Below are 18,858 nucleotides of genomic sequence, written 5' to 3' on the forward strand. Positions count from 1 at the left end.
GTTAGTCCTTTTTATCTTTATTTAAATGTCATAAGATTTTGTGTGTGAGTCTTACATGTATATATTTGTGTGTCTAGGTCTGATGAGTACAGTAAATACTGTCCTATGATATTTTGATAATATTAATTGGTCCTTGGGTGGATCTTTACCACATTTATTCAGTTAGATTAACAGCTATATTGCAGTTGTATATTTGATAGCAATGCTTTTGAGACATAATAAAAGCAGGTTCCCATCAAAATGAAGAGTATGTTCCCAGTACTCATAGGGACACAATCCACATGTTCCCTCTCTTTTTTTTTAAAGACCTATCACTGATGGAGTCTCATTTTTTTTTATCATATATGTCTTATACTTGAGCTTGTCTTAAAATGTTTTATATTTTAATGTGTATATATTATATTTTAATGTATATAAAAGTTATATAGTAACATGTATACTTTAACATGTTAATGTTCTACCAAGTGAAGGGAAATCTTCATTCTAAAAACTTTTTAAAAACTGAGTGATATGCAACCTTCTTTTCATGTTAAGTAAATTCTCTTTGCCAAAAATCATATACCACTTCTTTATTGAAAAGTTATGATTAATATCTCATGGAATTAAGTTTAAAAATAGTTCCATGTTTCTTAAATTTCCTCGAAAAAGTATGCTCTTAAACTTTTTGTGTCAAAGAGAATATCTCTGCTGCTCTAAAAATTTAAACATGTGAAAACATTTGTCATTATATTATTTTAGTATATTTCCATATTTTAAAATTTTTCTTAAAAATTAAAAGTATGTAATGTAGAGATTGAAATGACTAGTAAATGAAATGATTAATGAAACTTAGCCAAGGGATAGTCTGGGGATTTTTGTAAATGTTACTCCTTAGAAGTATTCTTCCATTGCATCAGTTCCTCCCGATGCATCAGTATATTTTTTATGATCTATTTTAGATAAAATTCTAGACAAAATTAAGTTAATGTACAAGGTTAATCGAAATCTGCAGATGCAAAATGAAATAACAACTTTGAACTTTTAACTTTGCAAAAGAAATGTTAAAGAAATATATAACGCATTATAAATGTCCATTATTAACATCCTCATTGATAAATGTTGAGCATCTGCTGTTTATACCTCGTACTCACCCAGTGCCTTGAGAAATACAAAAGAAATAAACATAATACGTGTGGTAGATAACTTTACTGAGTGCCTGTCCCATACCCAAGAGGAAGCATGGCTTAGAGATCAGAGCAAGGACTCTGGAAGTAGCTTGCTTGGATTCAACTCTCCCTTTATTTATTAACCCCATGATTTTGGGTAGGTTACTTAGTTTTTCTAGGCCTCAATTTCCTCAGTGGTTAGATGGGCATAATAATTATACCTTCTTCATAGATTTTTTTAATGAGGATTAAATAAGATTATAAAGTGTTTAGAAAGGTGCTTGATGAATAGTATACACAATACATGTTAAATAAATAAACAAAAATGCTAAGGAGAGTTCTTAGAACTTAACATCATACTTCATTTATTCAGTTTAGTAACATGAGAAGATATGTGCTGTTTTTGTTTTAATTTTAAAGATACAAACATTTTTAAAAAGACATTAAATAATCTAAAATCACACAGCTGTTAGGTTTTATGGCTAGAACTTAAACTTATCTCACTCTGATGCGTACTTATATGGTAGCTTTGCCTTTGAGCTATTTGTGGTCTGGATGAAAAGATGAAATAGATATGAATAACTCTGGAAAACCAGCCCAAGAAGGTATGCACTCAGTAATTGTGTGTTTAGGCTATATGATGTTACTGTTGAAAAGTGTTGGCAGTAAGCTTCCCAGAAGACTTCATAGCTTGAGTGGAGATTGAGATAGGTTTTATAACTAAGTAGAATTTTAATATGTTATTATTAAATAATTTTGACATTTCAGGTTACAAAAAATCATAAAAGCTTTTAAACATGGGACATAGTATGTATACTATACATTATTAGGGAATCTGGCCATTTTTTAATGGTTTATGCTAATGAATAAATGTGAGGTAGCAGGGATAATGCCTTGTTTGAGTATAGCCATTCTAGACAGGGGTGGGGGGCCAATTTTGCTGCACAGGGTACACTGGGCCATAATATCTAGTGACATTCTTAATTGTCACAGTTAGGGGATCCTACTGGCATCTCATGTGTAGAGGCCAGGGAGCATCGCAGAACAATGATCTGACCCAAAATGTCAGTAGCGTCACGTTGAGAACTCCTTTTTTTAATGAACTAAGAATTGTTCTTGTGTAGAGTAGAATGCGTATCTACCGCTAAATCCATATAGCTAACATTAACCATATAAATTAATGTTTTATAATACTACATAAGAATTTTTGGAGAATTACTCTCTCTCCAACCTGAACAGATGCCAAGAAACATTCCTAGATGCTAAACTTTTAAAAACATTCCAAACATAGATAACTGATAACAAAGGTATTTTTTTGTTTCCTTCCAAAAAGATATCACAGAGATTTAAGTAAAAAGGTAATGCAAGTAGCAACAAACATTTCAGTTCTGTTCTAGATTGACATTTTGCTTGCTTTGGGTTGTTTTGAATTGACCTTTCTCTGTTTTCTCATGAATATCAACATTCTTTACAGTAAGTTTCGTTTTGTTTTTTACTATATGCCTGATGGTAGCCCGCTTCATTAATGTACTGAGTCAGTTGTTAGTTCAAGCTGTACACAAGTCAAGCTGACACAAGTCAGTTGTGTGTAGATGTTACTGGGCTTTCTTCCTGGCGTCCAATCGGCTGATGCTACATTCGGATAGTTTCGTGTCCTTTTGCAAAAGGAAACCTGTGACCCAAGAAAGCGCTTTCATAGATCTGAGGCTGTGAGAAAAAGAAAAATGAAAAAAATAGGGAAAGTTGAAATTGGAGACTCTGCCTGATCAAGGGATTCAAAAATAGTGTTAATAAAACTACTTTGTAATTTCCAATGATGGAAAGGTACTGTATGATGATCTGAGTTCCCAGACGATGCTGCTGCTGTCGTAAGGGCTTTGCTTCTCTCTCTCCAGTGTATCTGGAATCACTGCCGAAGTTCTGTGCCACGAAACCACACGGAATTCGCTAACTTTCCAGCTTCTGCATTTCCAGCAATTTGCAAGGACTGCCCTTCAGCATCTAAAACCATCACAATTCCAACTCTGAGCCTGTTGTGGAGGAAGCAGGGGCTGCTCTCTACAAACAGGTCCCTTGACATTCTCCTCTGTTCCTTGGAGTTATTAAGGGGGGCAAGATGGGATTCAAAGGTTTATTATTATAGTTGCATTTAGAACTTGAAAATAAAGGTTAAATGCAAATGCACTTGGAAGACATGACTGGCATTGACTTCTGTACAAATGAATGAGATGAGACAGAGCTCCAGGAAGGTTGAGACATACTAGACAAGGGTAGAGAGAAGTTAGAGAGGAAGATTGTTGGGCCTAAAGTAAAGGTCACCCCTTCTGCAGTGTTGCTCAGATTTAGTCCATCATCCATTACTTCAATAATATTTATATGTTCCTATAAGGTTTCAGACTTTATACTAGACTCCTAGACATAGTAGTGAATAGGAAGGATGTGGTTCCTGCCATCATGGAGCTTATAGTTTACTAGAGGCAAAAATAGGTAAGAGTTATCAGTGTTGGTATATTTGAAAGAGCAAGGAATTTGGCTTCAGAAAGACTAGGCTAAAATCCCGTCTCTGAATGACCATGCTCAGCTTACTAAATGCCTCTGAGTCTCTGCTTCCCTCACCTACATAATTGGGAGAATAATACCTAAATCAGCAAGTTGAAACTCGATGTGGAATATTTTTATTTTATGCATATGTATATAGATGTTGCCTCTAGGGTTTACAGTGATTTATAGTGGCCAATTTTACTTGATAAGAAAACAGAACAACTAGTTGACGAGGGATGTATGAACTGGATGAGGGAAAAATAGAACAGCTCATTCCACTCATCCTTTATGTGTACAGTATTTGAACTCTTGAAAATTCTTAGGACAAGGGCACAACTTAATACTGTTTAGTTATCAGCTAAAATGTCAAAAAGAAAGCATAAGGATATGCACAAGTAGAAGAGAAGCCATGTTTTCTTACTCAGAACAGATGCTTCTGCCCTCAGTGTGACTGTATGGAATGTTCAAAATGTATGGATTCCAGAGATGCCTCGTGGCCTAAATGTGGACCCTTGAGGGTGATGCTGCTGTGCATGGTGGAGGAGGGTCACTGACTGGAAGGAGAACCTGGGGTCCAGTGGGGGGGGGGGGCTCTGCAGCCCTTTCTCACCATGCTTAGGCCTGCCCTCCCAGTCCTAGTCAGTGAAGGACAAGAGTGTGTTTCACAAAGACAATCGTGGCATTATGGTGGAGGCATTACAAAGAGTGGTTTGAATGTGGGGCAAATAAGCAACTACGAGATTATGTGAAGAGTCCAGGTGAGAGGTATTGCTTAATTGACCTTGGGCGGTGATATTTTGAGTTGGCTTGAGGAAACAGAAGTGATGACCACGTGAGAGGTGGAATAGGTGAGGCAGATGGGACACAGGAGCCGTGAGGAAAAGAGAACAATTCTCGTGTTTCCCACTCTGACGGCTGGGAGTGATGGATCCATGAAGTAAATTCGGAAAGTTGGGAAAAATAACAAGTTTTTACTTATAGGTTTTTGGTTTATTTTGCTTTATTTTTCTTTTGTCTTGTGGATAAGGAAAGCAAGATGAAAAGAAAATAAATTTGTTTTGTACATGTTGATTTTGAGGTATTTTCAAGGCATTCAAGAACAGATTCAAAATCTCAAAGGAGAGAGGGGCTCAGAGATGTAGACTGGGGAGAATGTCCTATTTCTGTGACAACTAGAGCCAAGAGAGGATTCAACGACTTCCAGAATTGACTCAGAATGGTTAAAAAAAAGATGGAAGTCTTTAAAAATGTATTACTCTGCAGTAGGATTTATATGGACGTGTGATTAAGGATCTGCCGTGTTTATACCACCTCCTTCTTGCAACCTTGAGGGAGTGAATGAATGCATCATGACTGCCATTTAAACCTTGAAGATGATCAGCTTTAAAGGATCTGAGATTAATCAAACTGCAGAGTTCATGTGTGCCACATGATCTGAGAGGTACATACATATTGAGTGTGTTTTTTAAGACTATGTAAATAAGGGATAATTCCTTAACAAGTTGGTTTTGACTACATGCGCATTCATTTTTTTTTTTAAGGGGTTCACTTCGTCTTGAAGGACTCTTTTGAAGGATTTGTAAGACATACGACACGAAAGCCCACAAGTTAGTGTGAGCTGAGGGGGAAAATGGTAGAGAAAGATATACTGAGGGAACATTTACAGAACTAGGTAGGAAATCACAAGCAATCATAGATTATATTTGCACAAAGGGTATTGCATTGAGAAAAAGCTTGTTGAATTCTATACTGAAGCTATGATACAGGCATGATGGTTGCCAGGAACTTGGGGAGTGGGAGGCGGGAATAAGAGATGTCGGTCAAAGGATACAAACTTCCAGTTATAAGATGAATAAGTTCTGGGGATCTAATTACAACATGGTGATCATAGTTAACAATACTGTATTATATATTTGGAAGTTGCTAAGGAAGTAGATCTTCAATGTTTTCATCACAAAAAGAAATGGTATTTGTATGAGATGATAGAGGTCTTAACTACCCCTACTGTGATAATCACTTGGCAACATGTGTATCAGATTATCATGTTGTACACCTCATATCTCAATAAAGCCAAGAAAAAAGTTACAATAGGGAGAATAACTGATTATGTAAAAGAACAAGGTGGAGCACAATGGGTCGGAATTTTACAAGATGATGGGAATAGAAGCAGTAAGTATAGACTACATTTTTTTAAAAAGATTTATTTATTTATTTGAGAGAGAACAAGAACATAGCAGGAGGGGGAGAGGGAGAGGGAGAGAGACAATCTCAAGTAGACTCCCAATTGAGCATGGAGTCTGATGTGGGACTCGATTTCCGGATCTTGAGATCATGACCCGAGCCAAAACCAAGAGTTGGATGCTTATCTGACTGTTACCACCCAGGTGCCCCAGTATAGACTACACTTATTTTTCTAAACTCTTTGCTGAGGATTGGAGAGATCTTGAGGAATTGGCAAAATTAATGAAATTTTGTTTATTTTGTTATGGATCAATATTTGTTTATAGGTTGAGAAGATGTGGCCAGGGCAAAGCAAATAATTACAGATTAAATTTGGGCTAGGGATGAATGAGAAATAGAAGAGGTAGAGAATAGTATGAAATTGAGAGGAGAGGGTATAGAGATGTTTTCTTCTAAGACCTAAAGGAAGAACTTAAGTATGAATAAATACATTTTCTAATTATAAATATTGCTTTATGATTGTGAGGTGTGTGGAAGAGAACTTGAATGAGTACATCTAATCCTCTTGTTTTGTTTTCCTGGTGAAGGATGAGTCTGAGTTTTATCCTCGGATGAGGAGTAGTGGTAGGTGGGTGGGTGGGTAGGTGACTTGAGAAATGCAGTAAATTTCTGGACAGTCATGTGAAGAGTGGAAATAAAAGGAATAGGGATTAGTATATGTTGGGTCAAGTTAATGACTCAGTGGTCATTGGACTATGCTGAAGTAACTAACAGCAGAGCATTCATTTCCCCTAAGTGCAACTTAGAAACCACAGATTAAATTAATTTTTAAAATGTCTGAAGGATTGAAAAGCCACTGGTCAACTGGGATTTTAAGGACCAATATCCCAGAGAAGTCACTGAAGTAGGCCCAGCATTCTGCAAGTCATTTCCCCCCTCAATCCACTGCTGGATCTAGGTGATTTGGGGGGTAACGGGGAGACAGGGATGTGGAAAGTAGCCAAGCAGTGAAGAAGCAGATAATGCAAGAGAGCTTTGGCAATCTCGAAGGACATGGGGACACAAAAGCTGCACTACAGAACCAAGCCGGTTAGAATTTGAGGGGCAATATCTCTGAGAGAAGGGAAGCCCATGGAAGCTGAAAGACAGTGCCTTTACCATGTGCACTGGCCAAAGTCTTAATCTGTGCAGGGCAACAGGCTGAGAAGCAAACATAAAATCCCCGCAAAACAAAGCAGAGGTATTGGCAGCCTCATGGTGCTAAGAGGGAAAAAAACTGGGGATCAGAACTACACCACACGTACTGTATTCTTGGATTTGTTTTCATGTGGCCACTTGAAAATGTCTTTAATGGCTGGAAAGAAACGGAAGTGAATTACTGGATTGTGCTTAATATAGTCCGTGGCAGAATAACTCTATGACAGAATGTCAGTAAGCCTATTGATTTCTCAGTGCCAAAATGTTTCTACTTTTCTGTGGGTGTTATTTACATCATTGTTGTTAAGTCGATTCTAATAATACATACTTTAAACCATGTTTTTCAAATTTGTGTACATAAGAATCACCTGGTCAAGTTGTTAAAAATGCAGATTTCTAAGCCTGTGCTCTGACTGAAGATGCAAGGTGTTTGCATTTTTGACGCTCCAGATGATTCTGTGAAGATACTTTAGAGGACTGCATTTTGAGAAACCCACTTTAAGCTCACCATCAGCAGTAACAGCTCTTTGGAAAGTGATATTTTGACTGTGAATTTGGGAGAACTATTCCTTTGGGGATTTTTTAAATGCTGTTTATTACAAGAATTATAACAGGTTATAGGTCATCTCTATTTATAGTGGAGGGTTTAAGTTGTGGAGCAAGGTGGATATGAGAAAGCCAATGGAGGACATTTAAAATAGAACTTAGTATAGAAGCTGCCGTCAGCCCCTATCATGAATCACATAGTATTTTGCTCAAACTGAAATGACAGATGGACCTTTTATTAATTTAGGTAGGCACTCCTTAAACTTCTAAAGTTTATGAGAGGTTTTACAACCCAGGAATTCTGAAGCTATTTCTGGTGCATGTAGTTTCATGTCATCTTTATGGGAGCAAAAAAAGATCTTTATCCCACACCCCCAACATTTTTGTTTGTCAAGATTTAGATAAAAGGATTAGAGGTAAGAACGTCTTTGCCCACACATTACTTCTTTGCTTTACCACCTATTTGGCTGGAATGAATCAAGGTGAAGCCGAATCCGTGACTCAACATCCAGTTACCCTATAGGCATTAATTCATAAAACCATGAAATAAGTATACAGGAAAAAAAAAAAAAACGCCAAACATTTCTTTTCCTGCATTTGCCTTTTTCTTCCCCCACTTCTAAAGCACCGGGCTTAGTTTTGCCATCAAAATGGGCTGCTCTCCATTTTCAAAGCTTCCCTGCAGCCTTCCCTTTCCGAAGCCAGTGAAGATTATAGATGACGTAAAGAAAGTGAGCTATGTGATTATCGTAATCCGATTTTAAACTAGTGTCCTAAAACTCCTGTTCATCCCTCAGCGTCTGCCACTGCTACGGATGTTTCTTGGCTTGCAGAGATCAGCCGTGATGCCAACTGCGGTATCAAAGCTTGCAGCTGGCCGTGCTTTTCCACTGCCCAGCACCCTTTGACAACTTAATGTTGAGGTCTCTTGCTAATGAAGCAAGGGGAGAAGCTCACACAACTAGCACTCTTGACGAGAGCTGTAGAATATTGATTGCATTTAAAAGTGAAAAGCAGAATCCAAAGTGAATTGAACAGGATTCTAATTTGCTTTTTAAAAAAGACCTTTTTTTAATAGATCAGCCGTGATGCCAACTGCGGTATCAAAGCTTGCAGCTGGCTGTGCTTTTCCACTGCCCAGCACCCTTTGACAACTTAATGTTGAGGTCTCTTGCTAATGAAGCAAGGGGAGCTCACACAACTAGCACTCTTGACGAGAGCTGTAGAATATTGATTGCATTTAAAAGTGAAAAGCAGAATCCAAAGTGAATTGAACAGGATTCTAATTTGCTTTTAAAAAAAGAACTTTTTTTAATCAAGATATCCACTGATCTATTTGACAACATTGGTAATTGGGGATCTTATCTAAGGGGTGGACCATAATCTGGGGCCTCATACTTGTTTTATGTTCATCGTTTTGCATGTGCTGATGCATGTACCGTTTGCTGCCCATCATGACCCCTGGAGCCATACCTCGGGCCCCTGGACCAACCCCTGGATAGATTCTAACTGCCACACAGCCAGCCACCCCATTTCAGTGGTCATCGTCCCATTCCCTACCGGCAGTTAGGGTTACTATTCCAGGGGGAGGAATGAGTAAGGGACAGGCAGGGCTAGGTAGGGAGAGATAGATAGGGGGCTAGGTGCTCAGGCTCACAGAAATCCCAAAAATGTGGAGGTGTGAGGAAACCAGAGATAAGGGAACAAACCAGACCACCCCGCCCTAGGCATGTGGGGTGGGTGTCTTTTTATGAAATCACCTCTGACCAACAAGAATAACCAGACCCTAAAAAGGAAGTAAGCCATTGAAGGTGTTATAACTAGACCTTGCTCAATGGTGATATTATTAGAGATGTTAAAAGGATTTAAGTTCCCTGGTTAGCTTCTATAAAAGACCAACCCTAGCGGCCCTCAATGGCAACTCTGTAGGCAGCCCTCTCACTCTTGAGAGCTTTTTCTGTATCTAACTTCTGTTGCTTTACTCAAAAAATAAAAAAGATCTGTCGATGTTTTGATACAGAAGTGTAGTGTTGGCATCTTGTTGTATTCTCTTTTCTTCATCATTTTGTCAGAGTTAGAATTTGCTAAGGTATATGATCCAGATGGAGCACCCAGAATGGCTTCGAAGATGCTTATCTCCCTGACTGACTTACGCTACCTCAGTTTGCTGCATTCTTTACCCACATGGCTTCTCCCAAGGATCTTAACTTTCTGTTCTCTCCTTGTTTGGCCCAAGAAAACCTCCCCCTCTTCTCCTCAGATTCAAGTGAAGACCAAGCTTCAAAGACAATTTTGCTGCCTACGATTTGACTTTTTTTGTGTGTAATAATCTGAGTGACTGAGTTACTAGTCACTGGCTTAGTGTATCTGCTTGCCTCCCCTTTACTTTTGCCTCTAAAATTAGGCTGTTAGCATTTGACTCACTTCCATCATTCAAATCTACAGTTTTGTGTTGGGCTGCCTAGTAAAGCCAAACCACTTCTTGACGGATAGCTCCTGGCATAGAGCAGGCACTCAAATATTTGTTGAATGAATGAGTGATGTTTACCATTTGCATGCCTCCTCCTCCCAGACACTTTTTGTTTTCTAGATTGGTTTTTTTGCTTGGTTTTGGATTTTCTCATGTTTGGGGGAAACAGATAGAAAAGAGCATTAGCCCCATGAGAAAGCACCTGCCCTATGGGATGAAGAAGGGTTACATTTTTATACATTTAATGTGAAATCCCAACTGAGTCTTTTCCTTTAAATCACGTGCTGACTTCTACTCAAAAGAGGAAAGATATTTTTCTTGATGATCTTCCACCACCTGCTGTTCTAAATATGTCATTTTATTTCTGACTTGACATCTTGAGCTCTGGCGCCGTGGCGGAAATATGGTTGAGGAAAAGGAACGTCTCCATGTTGAGGAGGTGGGAAGAGTCACCTTGTAGCATGCCCTTCTCTTCTTTGACCCATTTCCCCTTGCCTTGCTTCCTGCTCAGTCTTTTTGTTTTCTAGCTTGTCTTCCATGGTCCTATTGAAAGTTAGAAGCATTGAGTTAGAAATTGCAATATGTAAGTGTATCAGACCAACACACTGGATGCCTTATACTCACGCAATATATGCCGATTATAGCTCCATAAAAATAAACAATATGTAAAATTCCAATAACTGCCTATTTCCTTTTCTCTAAAGCAGGATATCTAAAGTGTGAATAGAAGATGACCTACATCGGTATCAGCTAGAATATTTGTTTAAAAATGCAGATTCCTAGGCCCTTTGCGGATCTACTGATCATAGGTCTTAGGGGATGAGGGTCAAGGGTCTGCATTTTTAACTGGAACCCTAGGCATTTATATCGTACTCTTTTGAGACTCAGCTGCCCTTGACCAATGCTGCATTAAGTCCAAGTGAGAAAATTAAATAAAAGACAATTCCAAATGCATTACCTCATGTGTAGACCTTTCCACTTTACAATAAAAATGCACACTTGGGCGCCTGGGTGGCTCAGTTGGTTAAGCAACTGCCTTCGGCTCAGGTCATGATCCTGGAGTCCCGGGATTGAGTCCCACATCGGGCTCCCTGCTCGGCGGGGAGTCTGCTTCTCCCTCTGACCATCGCCCCCCCCATGCTCTCTCTCAAATAAATAAATAAAAATCTTTTAAAAAAATGCACACTTAAAAAATATGATCACCACATAGAACTATGAACAGTGCTTAAAAATTAAGTGAAGGGCATTGGTTAAATTGTTTGATGACCGTAACTATGGTTGAAAGACAAAGTATATTTTTAAAAAAATGTTTCTTTGAAAAGCAAGCATTTGAGAACTATTATTTTTGCTTTTCCTTTGTTTTCAATGTTTATATGTTTCTGTGTGGACCTCTGCACCACCTTCTCTCTCTCTCCCTCTCCCCCCACCCACTGCTCATATTCCTTCCTCTCTCACCCCCTCTCTCCCTCCCCCCACCTTCCTCCCTCTATCCTTCCCACCCCTTCCCATAACTCTTAAGTCCAGCTCCTCTTTTGATAGCAAGGCCTACCTTATGATCTCATCTTTAGCACTTAAAAGAATGATTGTTGCAGCCAGATCTTCCTCTGAGACTTACTAGCTGGATGATATTAGACAGATGGCTTAACATCTCTCACTTCCTGTTGCCTCAACACTGAAACAGAGCACTTACCCTGTAGTGCTTTTGGGAGATTTGAACCAGACTAATGTGTGTAAAGTGCTTAACAGAGATCCTAGCCTGGTTTTTATGGTTACGAATTTCAATGACTACATGGGAAAGGATGTGTTAAAGAGAAAAGTTGAGTCCTTAAGCTAGGAGATTTTTAAGTATTGTGATAGTTGTTAGGTTCTGAAGAGATACAAATGAGTAAGACTTGATCGCTGCCCTCAAGTTGTTGAGTCTTGTAGGAAAAGGCAGATAAATGTATAATTACATCCATAAAATATAGTGTGTGCAATGCTGTAAGATGGTGAAGGATTCAATGGAACCACTAAGGAGGGAGTGATGAGTGTTTCCACTGCTTAGTGTCAATTGCCTTGTGAATATATATGTGAATATATAATGGGAAGAAATTTAAATAGCTCCTTTATTTGCCATTGTTTCTATTTAAAATGGCACCCACATCATGCCCTGACTCCAGCAGGCCTTTATGTACAAGAGAAAAAGCTGCCAATTCCTTGAGACACACACTTCCATCTGATTGAATACTGCTCTAATAAATACAGAAATATATGCTGATCACTAATATAAGTGCCAGCCCGCTAAGGCTTGTTCAGTGTACAACCTATACAGCTATACCAGGCAATCCTGTAACTACAAACAATATTTATCTCACACCGACTTTAATTATTTTGTTTGGCAAATAAAGCAATTAGGATAATTTTTCTAATGGAGACAAGCACCATGATCCTGAACCCATGATCTTGTCACCATCATTGTCCTGGGGTGAAGATTATACTGTAGTTAGCTGGGTGAGATTGTTCTCATCATTTAGTAGTTCCCCTGAGGTGTTGCTGAACATGTTCTTTAAGTGAATAGAGGAATTCTGGGTAAATCATCTCATAACAGATTCCTTCTCACGGGACTGTTACGATGAGCAGGGACATAATACATAAGAAGTATCTAACCTGTAATGTTTTTCCGTTATAGAGTATGTTGTCTCAGACATTTTAAATATGCTACTGCAGACTCATTAAAAATAATCTGACAACACATATTAATACAACCAGATTAGGAATTATGGGTCACATTTTTTCATCCTTCTCACTTGTGTTTACTGTCTACAGTTGACACTCCAGATCCGTACGTGGAACTTTTCATCTCCTCCACCCCTGACAGCAGGAAGAGAACAAGACACTTCAATAATGACATAAACCCTGTGTGGAATGAGACCTTTGAGTTTATTTTGGATCCTAATCAGGAAAATGTTTTGGAGGTCAGTGAATCATTTGCGGACCGTTAGATGGTCCTCATTCATGTTGAAGTTGGTGTTTGAGCTTGTCCCTTTCATGTCGTCTTTCTCCTTGGGCAGGTGTAATTGGGGTCCAGCTGTGCAGCCTGGAACACTGGGCTCTAGGTGGTGTACATCAAGTGATGTGAGTGCCCAGTGGGAAACGCGGTTAGGTAGCGCTGGGAAGAATCTTTTAGCCTCCTCGTATGCTTTGGAGAAAACATATTTTCTGTTATAAAGAGGAGGGTCCAAGTACAACAGAATAACAATATCGTCAACGGATTCCTACTTTAAAATAAGTGAACTTTGTTAACGTAAAGTTTCTAACTGAAAGTAATTAACCTGAAAATAAGTTAAAATAGATCTTTCCCAAAATGGTTACACGGATTTTCTACATTAATTTATTTCTCATACTCCAAAATAGCATTTCCCCTGGGGGCGGGCGGAAGGTTCCATTTTTGAAAACATGATAATGATTAAGTCAATCAGGAAAGTGAAAAAGTTAATGATTGTCTTAGTAGCACATGGTCAGAAAGAAAAGACAAAGTATTATAACCAGTTGAATATTGAGGGCCTCAAATGACTATTAAATATCATTTGAGAACTTTGATTTTTAAGTATGGTGGAAATTTTCGATATCCAAAGATCCAAGAGAAATTGTATTCCTATGTTCTACTTTTTAATCTCTACAGGTCACATTAATGGATGCCAATTATGTAATGGATGAAACTCTAGGGACAGCAACATTCCCCATATCCTCTATGAAAGTAGGAGAGAAGAAAGAGGTTCCTTTTATTTTCAACCAAGTAAGTGACACAACAGGATTATTTTTCAACCTTATGTCAGATAAAAATCTATCTATTCTGGAATCTATTTTATTTATTTGTTGGAATGTTTGTTTTTTAAAGAGAAAATTTTGTGTTCCTTTTACTTCTTGTACAAAGCTTTTTATTCTGATATTTATAAGCTTTGATTGAAGTATTACACTAAATAATACAGAGACATTAATCTCTGTTGTTGCTCTAAGTGAGGCAATGGCTTTGGACCCCCCACCCCCACCCCACGGGAGGTCTAACAGAACTTTTGAGAAGATAAAGGAAGATGTAAAATCTGAGAGGAATGGCAGAAAGAGATAGAGAACTCAAAAAGAAAACTGTGGGGGGGGCAGTCATTTAAGCGTCTGACTCTTGATTTCAGGGCGCAGGTCATGATCTCAGGGTCATGGGATCGAGACCTGCATCAGGCTTCTCGCCCAGTGGAGAGTCGGCTTGGGATTCCCTCTCTCCCACTCCCTCTACCTCTCCCCCTCATTCACGTATACGCGTGCATGTTCTCTCTCTCTCAAATAAATAAAAAATCTTTTTTTTTTTTTAAAGAAAACTGTTGGACCATCCAAACTGTTCCAAAATTACATGTTTAGCAATAAATTAAGCCTCTGTGGAGGGATATTTCTGTCTCAAATAATCCTCAAATAATTAGGGCTGCAGCAATGAAAAGTCAGCAGGAATAGTCTTGGGTTTTGTTTTTTTTTTTTTTTACACTTCTAGGTATGCTGCGTTTCTGAAATTTCAATAATTTAGGAATCACAAAGCCGTAGAAAGATTACTAATACAGAGCGAACATTGGATTTTGAATTTTATCAGAAACTAATTTAGAAGTTTACAGTGAGAAATGTAAACAACTGACGGACCAGTATCCAGAAGGCTGGTTAGTGTATTAATTTCTTGTTGGAAGAGGCTCTGTGTTTTTGCTTGTCCTTGGAATGACTTCAAATTGGCTGTCTTCCCCCAAACCTGCCTGTTCCTTAACTCTCACCTCCTTTCTGTTACTATCCCAAGTGACCTCCTCCTTCTCTGAAGCCCTAAGATAATTATCTATGGTAGTCACTGGGACTGAGGCATTTAAATTGTTCGATTTCTTATCTCCCTCCCTCTCCCCATAAACTAAAATCCTATAGGTCAGGAATACTGGTTATGCATGCCTAATTACAGAGCTAATACATAGTTTATATTTACTGGATGAATGTATACCTGTTTAGAAACCAACTTAAGCCTGAAGGTCTACCTGACCAGTTCATGCAAGCGGGGCAGCCCAGGTGCCTTGAGGACACTCTAGTCCCACACGCCCTGCTGACTCCTTCAGCTACTCCAGGAAGCGTGTCTTCTCTATGTCTTACTCTAGTGCCAAGAGATACACTGCCACAGTTCTGTTGACTTTTTTTTTTAAAGTTCTTGCATTCATCCCTCTTGTAAATGTTTAGTGAAGTCCACTGTGTACCAGCCACTGTGCTTTGTGCAAGGAATATAAAGAAGAATAAGACACAGGAGCCTCTTCCCTCAGTTACCTCTATGTGGGGTAGAGGTGAGGTAGGGGTTGGGATAGGAAGTGGGCAGAGGAGATAGAAACATGTGAGAAATGAAACCACCATACGGTGAGATAAGCATCAATCAGGAACGTGTGGTAGGAAGACAGAATAAAGACAGACTGTTGTCAGGGGAAGCCAGCGACCACTGCATACAAGGAGGTGATTTTGAATAGGTTGAAGAGTGAACATAGTAGTTAATGCCTTGGCATTTGAAGCTAGGTTATTTGGTGTTTAAATGTCAGCTCTGCCCTTTACTATCTGTTTCATCCTGGTGAAATCACTTAGCTCTTCCGGGCCTTGATTTACTCATCTGTAAAATGGAGATAATATCTCATAAGAGAGCTTATGATAACTCATTTATGATTAAATGACTTAATTTTACTTATATATAATACAGCCATATAATAATATATACTGTAATTATATTACACATACATATATTTTAAATACATTTAGATGTAATTATTTGATTATACTTTTTATAGTATATTACATAAGATATAGATTATATGTTACTTAGTTTATATATTTATTAAGTATAAAATTTATTACATATGAAATGTATAGGGTGGGCACCTGGGTGGCTTAGTTGGTTAAGCATCTGCCTTCAGTTCAGGTCATGATCCCGGGGTCTGGGGATTGAGCCCTGCATTGGGCTCCCTGCTTAGTGGGGAGTCTGCCTCTGCCTCCGCTCATGCTCTCCCTCTCTTTCTCTCTCTCAAATAAATAAAATCTTAAAAAAAAGAAATACATAATAATGCTTGGTTATAGAAATATATATCAATACTGTATGCACAGTCAGTCGCCACTCAGAGTCTGCTAAGGTTTCTCTCTCCCTTTCCCTCTGCGCCTTCCCACTCTGTCTCTCTAAAATAAATAAATAAATCTTAAAAAAATACTGTATGCACATGAATGTATCCATACATAATTATACTTTTATATGGTTTATTACATAAGATATAATGTGTTGCTTAGTTTATGTATTTATTAAGTATAGAATTTATTACGTATTAAATTTATAATGATGCTTGGTTATAGAAATATATATCACTAATGTATGCACATGGATGTATCCGTACATATATATAGTGCTTAGAACATATTAAGCATTTTATAAATGCAAAGGCATGGAGTCTTGAAAGAAGAAAGCAAGTCGGGGCCTGGCAAGTTACAAGGCTTTGCAGGCACATGTCGATGAGTGGTGGGGTAAAGTTTAGAGATGGTCAAAGGCTAATATCCCGCAACCTTCCTAAGGTGTGTCTCTAGGACTGGGTTCTCAATAAATGTCTATTGAGAGCTTTGTAAGCATGGATTGGCCTTTCCACAGTATGTTTTTCCCCGTCTTCAGTCTGATTATGGGAGAAGATATTGGAAGGAAACATGCATTTCCTCTCCTCCTGTCATTTCCTATGGTTAGCTGTGTAACCTCCGGGCCCTAAAAAAGACTTTCTGCATTCCTGAATTTAAAGTAGCTTACATAATTAGTTTCTTTAGTGCGCCTGAGAAAACAGTTGGCCAAACAGCTTTTCTTCATCACTCTGTTCTTAAGAGACCTTTGAAGTTTGTATCTGAAGGACAATTGTTTGCGTTGGTGATCTGTGATGGTAGAGGGGGGAAAGGCAAAGGCGCAGGGCTGGGTAGAGAGCCCCTGGCATTCCCCAGATCACATGGCGTGCCCTGTGCACACTCTCCAGCCTCGCCTCACCTCTGCACCCCATGTTTCAGAGGAGCAGGGGTCTTCTTTCCAGTGTTTAAGGATGTGAGAGAGAACAGACTGTGAGGGAATAATGTGGGAAAAGAAGTTTTTAAACAATTCTTGAAGATGATTATAACAGTCTGGAATAGTAAAGAAAACACTTGGATTTGGCAAAGAGAGAAGACAGGTTTCCAGCCAAGACATTATTAACAAAAACTTCTTCAAAATTTTGCCATCCAGAAGTTAATACTGAGTCAACATAGAGTGATTTCTGTGGCCAGCAGCCAGCTAGAGAAAGAAAGGGAGTCTCCAAATGGAGATTGCCAGATTCCCACGGGCTTGCACTACCCACTCAGGGAATCGGGAGATCCATTCTCTCATTCTGTCTTGGTCACTAATCTCCCTCTAGAATGTTTGATTTGTCACTCTTCCTTTCTGCCTTATATTCTTCATCTCTAAGATAGAAGTTTTGATTAATGTAAGATCTTTCTAATTTATAAAGTTCTGTGATCCAGAAAGAATACCTTTTTTATATGACTATTTTCATTCAAGAATTTTTAATTCTTTCCATTTGACGGATATGGAAACAAAACAATAATAAAAATCTTTCATTTTGTGCCCACCCGGGGACACACACACGCAAAAATCTTCATTATGTGATTTTAAAATACTGACCTATCAGTAGATTATTTTTTAAAGATTTTATTTATTTGAGAGAGAGAACGAGAGAGAGAGCATGAGCAAGGCCAAGGGGTAGAGGGAGAGGGGGAAGCAGACTCTCTGCTGAGTAAGGAGCCCAATGCAAAGCTCCATTCCAGGACCCTGGGATCATGACCTGAGCCAAACGCTTAACCGACTGAGCTACCCAGGCGCCCAGTAGACTATTTTTTAATATGAGAATTTGAGCAGCTAAAATTTTGCAGCTAATGCTTTGCTAAATGTTAAGAAAGCTACAAAAAGTTCATTTTCAAGGAACTAATAATCTGTTTGGAAAGGAGTAGACATTCATGTATAAACTCAGAAGTAGTACAGTAAGCAGTGTCATGAGGCATCTAGTCATTAATTTACTTACTTAGGAGCTATTAGACATTTACTATGTTCTAAGTAGTATTCTAGGTGATGGGCAAACAGTAGAGGACGTGATATATGATGTTCTGGTTCCCAGAGAGCTTGCTTTCTAATGGGGAAGGTAAATAGGATCAGAAAGCAAAGGACAATTGATACAATATCCACTAGTACTGTGAGGAAAATAGAATAGAGGGATGTGATAGGGAATAGCTGGTGGGCAACTGAAGTGTATGTAGTCAGGGAAGCCCTTTCTAAAGTGTTGTATTCTTCTCCAAATGTTATTATAAGAATTTTCAAGCATAGAAAAAAGTTGAAAGATTTGTATAACTGCCACGTAAACTCTACAATTGTTTTACTGTATTTGCTTTGCTACATATCTCTCCATCTATCCATCCATCAAACCATCTTCTTAAATATTCATTTATTTATTTTAGAGAAAGAGAGGGAGAGAGAGGATGGGGTGGGAGGGGCAGAGGGAGAGGGAGAGAGAGTCTTAAGCAGACTCCTCGCTGAGCATGGAGCCCTACGTGGGGCTCAATCTCACAACCCTGAGATCACGATCTGAGCTGAAACCCAAGAGTTGGCTGCTTAACCGACTGTGCCACCCAGGCGCCCCAAACCATCTTATTTTTTTGATGCATTTAAAAACAAATTGGAGAGGTGCCTGAGTGGCTCAGTCG

At 38.7% G+C, this 18,858-nt stretch overlaps 1 protein-coding gene across 3 annotated transcripts in view; it reads left to right on the forward strand.

Moving 5' to 3' along the window:
* Window positions 1-18,858, forward strand: part of PLA2G4A (phospholipase A2 group IVA) — a 169,878-nt gene that overhangs the window by 58,847 nt on the left and 92,173 nt on the right. Inside the window, exons 2-4 of one of the 3 annotated variants that reach the window (XM_028121545.2) lie at window positions 3,041-3,213; window positions 12,886-13,034; window positions 13,742-13,855. The exons of 1 other annotated variant lie outside the window; for it this stretch is intronic. In XM_028121545.2, coding sequence (XP_027977346.1) covers window positions 13,751-13,855 — 105 coding nt within the window. In that variant the 5' untranslated portion in view covers window positions 3,041-3,213; window positions 12,886-13,034; window positions 13,742-13,750. The remainder of the gene's footprint in view (window positions 1-3,040; window positions 3,214-12,885; window positions 13,035-13,741; window positions 13,856-18,858) is intronic. One more of the 3 variants, XM_028121544.2, reaches the window with a different exon arrangement.

Source organism: Eumetopias jubatus, unplaced genomic scaffold (genome assembly GCF_037043125.1).
Source record: "Eumetopias jubatus isolate StellerSeaLion01/CBP00866 unplaced genomic scaffold, mEumJub1_p1.0 scaffold_12, whole genome shotgun sequence".
NCBI classification, from domain to species: domain Eukaryota; kingdom Metazoa; phylum Chordata; class Mammalia; order Carnivora; family Otariidae; genus Eumetopias; species Eumetopias jubatus.